The 11,196-nt window shown below is 40.6% G+C and overlaps 1 protein-coding gene across 1 annotated transcript; it reads right to left on the reverse strand.

The window, feature by feature from the left end:
* Positions 1–609: 609 nt before the first annotated feature.
* Positions 610–9,995, reverse strand: cav2 (caveolin 2). The gene is made up of 3 exons (XM_043709566.2): positions 9,714–9,995; positions 9,092–9,279; positions 610–3,211 (listed from the first exon to the last, which is right to left on the reverse strand). Exons 1-3 carry the CDS (start codon positions 9,867–9,869, stop codon positions 3,061–3,063), a joined length of 495 nt encoding a protein of 164 aa, XP_043565501.1. The 5' UTR covers positions 9,870–9,995; the 3' UTR covers positions 610–3,060.
* Positions 9,996–11,196: the final 1,201 nt, after the last annotated feature.

Here is an 11,196-nt window from a genome sequence, read left to right on the forward strand (position 1 = left end):
AATACTTCATGCATTAAGGTTTGTATCAGCATTGAAGGTAGTGGCTGTTAATAACAATATAAATCATGACAGACATGATGTCACATTAAGCAGAGTGCAACATCTCAACTGTAACTGGGTTCTCTACGTTAGCAGAGCAAGTTACATTTAAATTTAAGATTGCCATGCAATTTAGCAAAGCTACATTTAAAGTTTTCACTCAACATGACAATTTTAGTTGCTAGCTCGTGACTTTTTCCACAAGTTGACTTTACAGTTCTGTCTGCAAGTTTCTTTTTGGTGGTTTGTAGTGATCTTTCCACAGCCAAAGGTCCATTGACTGAATTGTGGTACTTCAATTCTTGCCATTCTGTAGTCAGTTAACCCAGCACAGAACAAAATCTATACTTCTTGGTTTGTCATGACAATAAACCGTGGATGATGCTTTTACCCAGAGAAGTCAGAGTGAATTTAAAAACAAACGTATTCAGTAATTGTGCAGGGCACATAATAAATTTTTCTAAATGCAACATTTCTTATCCTTCTGCTAAAACTGATTCTGGTTTCAAGCTAATATCAGACCAAATCATGTCAGGAAAATAAATGTTAAAGTATGACGCTACCCAACTGTTTTAAATTTGTAACTTTGTAATGATAACTCAAAATAAATCTGAACCAGGTACAATATCTGCACAGAGGTCAACCTTTTAAAGCACCAACATAGATGCTCCGCTGATGCATAAACATTAGACAGATTTGTATAGAATCCATTACATAAGTGCAGTGCATAATCTTTTCAAGTGCTGAAAATACAACATCATAAAGATTATCAACATTTCATCATCATTAATTGGTGTTACAATAGCACAATATTGGTGTATAAAGTTACAATATAGAGCATTATAACAAAGAAGTGTGCATATGTATTCTGATTTTTAAAAATTCACATCCACTTGATATGGTGAAATTAAAGTAATTCTAATCATTTAAGCAGAAACAGATGAAATTATTTTGATTCCTATTCTGTTAATTAAAATTATTACTATTGGATATTCAAACACATAAATAATAACTAAAAATAAGAACATTAGGAAATAGGAGTGGAAGTACATTATTGGGCCCCTCAAATTAGCTTTATTAATCAATAAGGTCATGTCCAATCCGATTGTGTCCTTAACTCCATTTTTCTGTTAGCATCCAGAAACATTAACTCCCTTGTCAAATAAAGATCTGTCTCGTTCAGCTTCGAGTACATTCAATTACCCAGACTCCACTGCTCTGTGGAAAAGCTAATGACCCTCTGAGGGAGGAAATTCAGCCTCATCCGTACCTTAAATAGGAGACCACTTATTTTCAAACTGTGGTTCCTAGTTTAGACATCCTGTCAGTGTCTACCCATTAACCCCCCTCAGAATCTCTTATTTTTCACTATGAACATTCTTCTTTATCTAAATTCCAATGAATATAGGCCCAAGATCCTTAACCAGATTATTATCCTTTATTAAAAAATAACGAATGTAATTTACAGAGAAAAACTAGAAAATGGGACTAAATAAGTGAAGAATGACAAATCATCAAGGAAGACATTAGGAGCAGTGACTGGATTTTAAGAAGTGTTTGAAATGCATAATGAGGACAGGCAGATGTTCCAGGGAAGTTTATCCATTAAATAGAATAGTGGTGTTTGATAGTTCAGCTCCCATTAGTTGAGCAAAAGGAGGATAGCAATGGACAAAAAGATAATTGAAGATTAAAGAATGAATGAGGAAATCTAAAACTCAATGAGGGTGGAATAAAGTAGGGGCAGGCTTTGGAAGGATTTGAAGATGAAAGTAATGATTTTCACTTGAAGATGAAGGCAAAGATTTTAAACTTAATGTACCAAGGGATGGAAAGCTAATGTGGCTCATTTGATTTAAATGCAATCATTAAGCACATATCTGTAACATGGATAGATAAGCAACGCTGAAAAATGTGTTGCTGGAAAAGCGCAGCAGGTCAGGCAGCATCCAAGGAGTAGGCTAAGATAAAAGGTAGGGAGGAGGGACTTCTGCAGATTTCTCCAGCTTCCTCATTTCCCCGCCCCAGACCTTATCTCAGTCCCAACCCTCGGACTCAGCACCGCCTTCTTGACCTGCAATCTTCTTCCCGACTTCTCTGCCCCTACCCCCTCTCCGGCCTTTCACCCTCACCTTAGCCTCCTTCCACCTATCGCATTCCCAACGCCCCTCCCCCAAGTCCCTCCTCCCTACCTTTTATCTTAGCCTGCTTGGCACACCCTCCTCATTCCTGAAGAAGGGCTTATCCCTGAAACGTCGATTCTCCTGCTCCTTGGATGCTGCCTGACCTGCTGCACTTTTCCAGCAACACATTTTTCAGCTCTGATCTCCAGCATCTGCAGTCCTCACTTTCTCCTAATAGATAAGCAACGCACCAGCTAGTGAGGTAAGTATACAAACTATACAAGTCCCTCGTCATATTGGTTAAGTCTAGGGAAGTATTTTGAAAATATATTATGTACCATAAGATTTTTTTATGATTGATTATTATGTAAATCTTGTTAATTTTGCAAACAATACAGCCTCAACACAATTATTGTTGAACCTGAAGCCATTGTAAAAATAATATTTATCTAGCTTTGCCCTGCAACATCTTCAACTGACAGAATAATTACTGAATAAATCTATTTACAAACCTCAAAAAGTTTAGAGTTGTTTCGTTGTTTCTTTTTAAATGATCAGACTTTGCTTTAACAAAACCGTATTGAGGGCATATATAATACAAAATGTAATTATTGCACAGCAATATCTTTGTAAAACCTTCCTTATTTATTACCAGAGACAATGTGCATCCTGGTGCATAATAGAAAATTTAAATTATATAGTATGCATGTTTCTAAATAAACTATTTGTAAAAGTGCGTATTATACTTTTAAAAAAGATGTCAAGCGTTTTCTGAAGAAGTGTATTTGGAATGAAAAATAGAAGAATAGCTAATGTTAGTCTTTTTTTAACATCTGGAAGAAATTCTTTTGTGTAACGGTTGTCCTCTTTGATTACCAATCATTTTTTTCTTATTTTCTTAAGCTCGAGTGAAGCGCAAATTGATGGCAGAGAAGCAGCGTCCAATGCTCTGATACAGAGGAGAAACAAACATGTCCATGATCGTTTTCCAGATGGTTTTACAGGAGGGCAGGATAATCATAAATGTCTTCACAATGGGCATAAGAAACCTGCAGTTAAAACAGAACTCTATTACTCACAATCATTTTACAGATTCATAATGATATATGTCAACAAATGGAAAACTCAGCCTTTCAAGCTATGCATTACCAATTCATTGAGAACTGCTACAATTTCCTACTTCAAACAATTCCTTTTTGTTTTTCTCGTGTCAGCTTCACGATTGTGAATGTGACCAAATCTTTCTGTGATATTGACGAAGGAACAGTATTGGTAGGACCCTGCGATTAGTGCCCCTGTTCTTCCTTGAAATAATGCATGGGATCACTTACATCTGACTGAACAGACAATGGGGACTTGGTTTAATGTTGAATCCAAAAGGTGGGGCTTCTAATAGTGCAGTGTTTCCTCAATGGGTCACTGGAGTGACAGCCATGGTTGAATGCACTCAAGCCCTATAATGGGACTTGAACCCAGGTCCTTGGGTCTAGCAATGAACCACAACTTACATGCAGCCATTAGTATATGCCAGGAACAGACAGGCTTTGCCTTTTAAAAATGTATTTCACTTCTGTTAATTGTGTGTGTAGGTTTTAGGTTAGTTTACTTACAGTGTGGAAACAGGCCCTTTGGCCTAATAAGCCCACACTGACCCTCTGACGAGCAACCCACCCAGACACCTACATTTACCCCTTCACCTAACACTACGGGCAATTTAGCATGGCCAATTCACCTAACCTACACATTTTTGGACTGTGGGAGGAAACCGGAGCACCCGGAGGAAATCCACACAGACACGGGGAGAATGTGCAAACTCCACACAGACAGTTGCCTGAGACGGGAATTGAACCCAGGTCTCTGGCGCTGTGAGGCAGCAGTGCTAACCACTGTGCCACCATGACACTGTGTGTGTATATAAAACTGGTTAAGGAAGTTGATCCTGAAACTTTCATTGCACTGCAGTCTGACAGTCCTAATATTTGGTCACCCTGTGTGTGTTTGTGTGTCTGTGTCTTTTTGGTGGGTGTCAAGTTAAAAGACCTCCTTGTGTGTCTGGTCTTGCTGGGCCTGGCCAAAGGTGACCATCAATATTCCAGGCAGTGGGTCATGGAAAGAGTTGCTGGACACAACTACCTGCCTCTCCTTTGTGGTTACGTCTGTGTTTAGATGTCCTTGATGTTGAAACATATGGTGTCTGCTGACTTTTGAGCCTTCAGCGGCTGGTGGGTACATGGGGCACAGGAGTGCATCATTAGCGTCAGGAATGCTATTTTGCTTTAGCTTTGTAAGGTTCCTTTATTTTAATTTTGTGTTATGTCCTGACCCGGGGTGAGGTTCCCTAATTCATTATGTTTTCCTAATTCATTATGGTTCTAGAACCCCCTCAATTTGTTGCAACAAGGTTAATATAAAAAGTATTCCTTCCCTAGTGCATACATTTCTCCCAGAGCCAAGTTTTTAATGTTTTCAAATAACCCAATATAACCAGGTTTTCCTGACTTAAGAAAGAGTGAGTTTATTAATTACTAAACACAAAAACAATTAGCAATACAATACACATAAACACAAATTAGAAATAAGAGATGGATCCAAAAAGATAAAAGTTAAGAAAAAACAGATATACTGATCAATCTCTGAATTGTTTGTGAGGAGTAGGCAACTGACTGTTGCAAATGTTGCAATGGTAGTTAACATTAATGTTGATATTGATGGTTACACAGTCAGTTACCTCAGCTTAAATTTTACAGTTTGGTCTTGATTCTATAGTTCTGATTCCTTTGAGTGTAATTGAATTCCATCATTCGGGGTGAGAGAGAATCCTTTTGTGGTTCTTTTTTCAATTTTTCTGAGAGTCTGACAGGGTCTTCCTTTACCTGCAACATAGGGTACCTAGGGGCTAGTTTGTTGACTGCGACCTTCACAGTACACCAGCCCTCAAACCTGGGCTGGTACATGGGAAAATGTTTAGTGCCACTGGCATACTCCAGTGGAGTAGAAACTGGGTCTTGTAAAGGGAAAAAAAACACAAATGTGTTTTCAGTTTGGGGCATTATCTTCAGAGGGAGGATTGCGGTTGAATAAAGAAATATTAGCCCTTCATTACTTTTGTCGTCGCAAGAGATCACAATCTAATTTGGTTGTGACTTGCTTCTTCTTCCTCTCCTTTGAAGTTTGTAATTCCGATCACATCTAGACATATGAAATTTTGTAGGTAAAAACAATGACTGCAGATGCTGGAAACCAGATTCTGGATTAGTGGTGCTGGAAGAGCACAGCAGTTCAGGCAGTATCCGAGGAGCAGTAAAATCGACGTTTCGGGTATTCCTGATGAAGGGCTTTTGCCTGAAACGTTGATTTTACTGCTGCCTGAACTGCTGTGCTCTTCCAGCACCACTAATCCAGAATATGAAATTTTGTGGTTCTCTCTTTCCAGTTGGCCACTTAATTTACATCTGCAGCCATTTTTGACTATTTCAGCCCTTTTTTAAAAAGCACATCTTGTAATTCCATGTCCAGAGCATTTTGGGGTTCTGACCTGTGGCCAGGACAATTGCAGTGTCCCTTTTAAGGAGTTGTTGCTAACTAAGTTGGTTGCTAGTTATTTTGAAATATTATAAAATCAATTAAGAACAGAAATGTGATGCTGCATTTCCCATAAGTGTAAGTGTCCCACCATCTACAGGAATAGACACACTTAAACTCTGGATAACAACCTGTTGCTTTCTCCTCCCCATTTATTTTACTCAATCCTGTAAAAGGACTTCTTCTTCATCACTGTGCCCAAGCTGATGAGGAATCCAAACCAAAACCTTAAACTTGCTCTTTGACAAACTGACTGCCCTTTGTGACTTCAGTATTTTCTCATTTTTATGCAATTCAGTTTGCACTCTTCTTCCTTTCATAACATTCAAATGTTCTATCACAATGATAAAATGTAAACATGGAATAAAACAGACGTGGCTATGTTAACTATTTTTAATACATTAAAATTACCAGTAAATTTTAATTCTCTTTAAAATAAATTGGTAAAATTTGAAATCAACATTTACTAATTCATTATTATGACATTGGCCTTTCATCACACTTGAGGCCTTACCCTTGAATTTCTAACATATTGCAGACAGTAACAAAAGCATGCTGGCTACAAACGTATACATAATCTAAATTTTGGAGGACATATATTAGATTGTCTTATAAGGAGAGAATAGATAGAGTGGACTTATTTTCACTGAAGTTTAGAGGAACAGGGTGTGGCTTGGTATAGAATTTGAAACACTAACAGATCAGCCACGATTTTATTGAATGATAGAACAGGCTTGATGGGGCGAATGGCCTACTTTTGATCCTAATTACTATGTTTGTATCTAAGTTTGTAAAAGGATCAAAGAATTTGGAGCTTAATTGAGTTGTGTACACAACATAACAACCTCACAACTATCACATGGCCTGTAAGTCTGTCAGTCCATCACATCTCTTGCCACAAAACCAACTGTATTTGCAAAAAAATGAGTTTCCTGCCCCCACATTCGATCAGAGACTCTTTGAAAATTATGAGCATATTTTCAGGCGTTGGAACAACTTTAGTAATGTTTATGACAATTAGTTGCAACACTTTCAGCACTTTTTTCAAATCCTCATTAAGGTCCACTCTGTACCTTCTGGTGATTTTACTCTATTTGATGGCACAAATGTTAGTCACAGTAAAAGCTGAAAAACTGCCCTGATTGCAGTTATTTAGCAATTTGTTGTTAATTGCACAAAAGTTACAGCACAAAAAGCAATACAATTTGCTGGAGTGTTGTGTTTATGATTCACACCAGCTTTCTCTCTCCATATTTCATCTAAACCTAACAATATGTCCTGCATTCACTTCACCTTTTATGTTAATTCAGCTTCCTCTTAAAAGCATCTCTGCTATTCAACTTAACTGGCCATATGGCAGCAAGTTCCAGATTTGAAACAATCTCTCTATAGAGACATTTCTCCTGAATTCCTTTTGAATTGATGCATGACTATGCTGTATTTAAGATAAAGAGTTGTCTGTCTCTTCTTGTATGACCTTTTTGATTCTTTTAATGTCATCTATAGTTGCTTTCTTATTGAATTTTCTTTTCTGATTCAATATGATCTCCCTCATTAACATCAATTCATATCCGATTTATGCTTGGAACTATGTGAACATAAAAACAGGCAAGAGCCCTTCGGCCCCCATTCAAGCTCTTCTAATGGTCAATTATTTTACAGCTGATTTACATCCGAGCTCCATCTACTTGCTGATATGACTGACCAATCGTTGAATAAGTTGAAACTTGAATTTTCAAAACAGAAATGTGTCAGCCGAGAATTTGCCATCAAAATAATGAAGAGTTTAGTGGTGGCGTTATGATAGATATGCAAGTATTTCAACAACTTGTGACAACGATAAGTTACCATTAGCCTCATGGAAATGACATCTCAACCTCAACCACCCTCGAAGTGTCGTGAGATTGTTGCATTTACACATTAAATAACCATTAATCTTGCCACAGAACTACTATGTACCGGCGATGCAAATTCAAACTTGAGGATCATCACCCGATGTTTTGGTTTGGCACTCCACAGCCTTCGGAATACAGCTTTAGATCAACTTCTGTTTCCAACTTGTTCTATCCAACTTGGCTTTCTTCTTGTTTTGCAGGGTTGGTCTTTGTCTTATTTCTCCCTTTCTCAGCTGCCCCTGCTGCAAACTCCATCTCCAGGCAGTACAGAGAGCAAGATTCTGTGAAGAGGAATCCAAGAAGCCCTGGCCCTTGGACACAGCCTCCCCACTCCAGGTAGTGCAGAGGGTTGGGGTGGAGGTGGGGGTTTGAGCACAGTGAAAGAACACAAACTGAGGAGTCTCAGTTCCCAGCCTCCTGGGATGTTTCATCCCCAGCATGAAGACATCAGTGGCGTATGGACGGACACATCCTGGCATGGTTTTATCAACAGTGCTTTTAGCAGCCGGTCACCACCAGCTGATGTCATGGGCTGTGTTTGTGTAGTCTCAGGGACCATTTTGGTGTTACGGATAACTCTCTCTTTGTATTGCATTCAGACTAGTTTTATGTAGCAATTTACACTTCATTTGGACATGACCTTCACCATGTCCATTTTCACTACTTTTGGCTGTTGCAATATGAAATCTGTTGTCATTTAATCTCCCTTCCTCATCTACCCCCTCCTCCTTCCACTGGTTTTTACATTTCTATTTCTCTTCAGGTCTCATAAAAGATTATTACTCAGAAAGGTTAACAATTTTTCTCTCTTCAGTTGCTGCCTGACCTGCTGAGTTTTTCCAGCTGTTTTTTGTTGTTGTGACCTTACAGTGGGTAACAGCTAAAAGGATGAGGAAAGAGTGAGTTCAGAGCTTTTCTTAGACCCTGATTGTTTTTGGTGATTTACACCCACTTCTACTTGCAGGCTATGAGTTCGGTTGGCTGGAAGGCTGGTTTGTGATGTGGAGTGATGCCAAAAGCATGGGTTCCATTCCCACACTTGCTGAGGTTAGCATGAAGGGTTCTCCTTATCAATGTCTCCCTTGTGTGAGGTGCAGTAACCCTCGCATTAAACCACCACCAGCCGTCTCTTTCTGAGACAGCAGCTCTATGGTCCGGTAAGACCATGGTGACTTTTGTGATTGCCAACAAAAAGCTCAAACTTAAAACGTTCTCAGTTTTAGATAAAGCTGACCGATTGAATATTTACTTTGCATAAGCAAACCAAACCTCTTAAAGTGCATTAGTACAAGACTTCATCTTGAGGATGAGACCTTTTCTCATCCCATATATGTGTGTATATATATATATATATATATACATAATATATATAATAGTGGATATAGTTAATAACTGGTGCAGAGAAGCTGCAGAGCACACTGCTGACTGGACTGAGGGAAAAGGCTTGCTTACCAAATGTGGATGTAACTTAGGATTGCGAAGAGAATGCCAATGACGAAGGCGAGGGGGATGGCGAGAACCAGAGTGAGCACTTTGTACAGCACGAACTTAGTGAACTCGAACGAGACGTGGCTGCAAATCCAGACTCCGTCGAAACTTTGCGTGGCAGCAGGTTCTGCGATCACATCTTCGAAACAAACCTGGGCAGAGGGAGAGACAGGAGTGGGCAGTGCATCAGTCAGCGTGGGTTTTAACACACAAAAGGCGAGCCATTTGCACCCGAACCCCTTAATTAGACAGCAGGGAGATCAGCGCACCCTTATGAACGTATTAATTTGTTCCAACACTGTACTTAATGTCGGATGCACATACCACGCGGAAAGGGGATGCGACTGAGAGGCGCTTTATCATATATTTCTTATTTACACAAGGCACAACCCGCCCCTGATAGACTGTTGCTTTGAATTCAGTCCCATCACCGCTCACTTTCCCCTATCGCATTATGGAGACACATGCATTAAGTAAACAACAACCCCTCCCTCCCCAACAAGCTGCTATTCGGCCAGGTGAGCAGCACACAGTTGAAGCTCGATCCGGGAGTGTACTGGGTTGTTTCCCCTGGCCGAGCTCTCACCTTCACATGAGTGTTTACCCCGTGGGGGTCTCGCTTGTGGTGCCCCCTCTCCTCGGGCGGTGTTCCTTCCCGGTCCGGAAGCACTCTGATCGGTTTTAAAAATTCGTCATCCTCAAACTTCACCGCGCTCTCCATTGTCCCCGTTTCCTTGCCCATTTGTGTGTGTTGTGTGTGTTTTTTTTAATTCCCTTTCCCCTCCCCACCTTCCGATTCGGCTTCCCTTCCTTGTTCCCAGCTCTCGCTGCTGCTCTGCCCGGGACCTTGCGGTTCTCGCTGAGCCACGCCCGCTGGGCGCTCCTCTCACTCAGCCAAAGCAGGCGACTTTATCACGGCCTCCATCAAACAGCCTCAGAACTCCCTTCAAACTATTCGTCCACTGGCATCCCTGAGAGATCAGGGTGGGCGGAGGGACAGTCATGGGAATCAGCAAATTCTCTAGTAAAATGGGAACAATGCCAGTCTTCAGTCTGCATATCTTTCTGCGAATAGCCACCTCAATTGGAAAGCTTTATTCAGGGACTCAGACCAACGTGAACTGATTCAACACATTGTTTCCCACTGGATAGACATTTCTTCTTCCGTGAATCATGTATATTCTGCGCGATGGCACCTCCATTTTTATATCTTTGGAAAATCTTTTCTGTTTTTGGTTGCACTTCAGCCCCACGCTCATGATGTTTGAGCATCTGGCACAGCGGGGTATGGGCAAGTCAGAGCACCTACTTATGGACCTGGCTCTGGCCAAGTTGGCTAAAAGTAGGTCCAGACATTCCCGAGGGTCTGCTGACAGTCTGCTCCTCTCTTGCAGCTACATTTGTGTCCAGGTATCCTTGGAGAGGGAGTGCACAGTCTCCAACAGTACTTTTTTTTAGATTAGATTAGATTACTTACAGTGTGGAAACAGGCCTTCGGCCCAACAAGTCCACACCACCCCGCCGAATCGCAACCCACCCATACCCCTACATTTACCCCTTACCTAACACTACGGGCAATTTAGCATGGCCAATTCACCTGGCCTGCACATCTTTGTGACTGTGGGAGGAAACCGGAGCACCCGGAGGAAACCCACGCAGACACAGGGAGAACGTGCAAACTCCACACAGTCAGTTGCCTGAGGCGGGAATTGAACCCAGGTCTCTGGCGCTGTGAGGCAGCAGTGCTAACCACTGTGCCACCATGCCACCCACTCTTGATACCTTTAGAGAGAGATGGGCATTGCAGGGGGTAGGGTGCTTTATTCCCCCTTGCATCTCCATTTTGATTTTGATTTGATTTATTATTGTCACATTTATCTAGTTACAGCGAAACGTTTTGTTCTGTGTACAGTACAGGCAAATCACATCATACAAAGTGCATAAGCATAATAGAATAGAGTGAGGAGTACAATGTTATAGATGCAGAGTAGGTGCACAAAGAGCATGAGTAACATTAAATTAAAAATTCGAGAGGTCCATTCAGAAGTCTAAGAACAATGAGGAAGAAG

Source organism: Chiloscyllium plagiosum, unplaced genomic scaffold (assembly GCF_037043375.1).
Source record: "Chiloscyllium plagiosum isolate Xiang-an unplaced genomic scaffold, Cpla_swu_hap1 HiC_scaffold_19, whole genome shotgun sequence".
Taxonomy (NCBI): Eukaryota; Metazoa; Chordata; class Chondrichthyes; order Orectolobiformes; family Hemiscylliidae; genus Chiloscyllium; species Chiloscyllium plagiosum.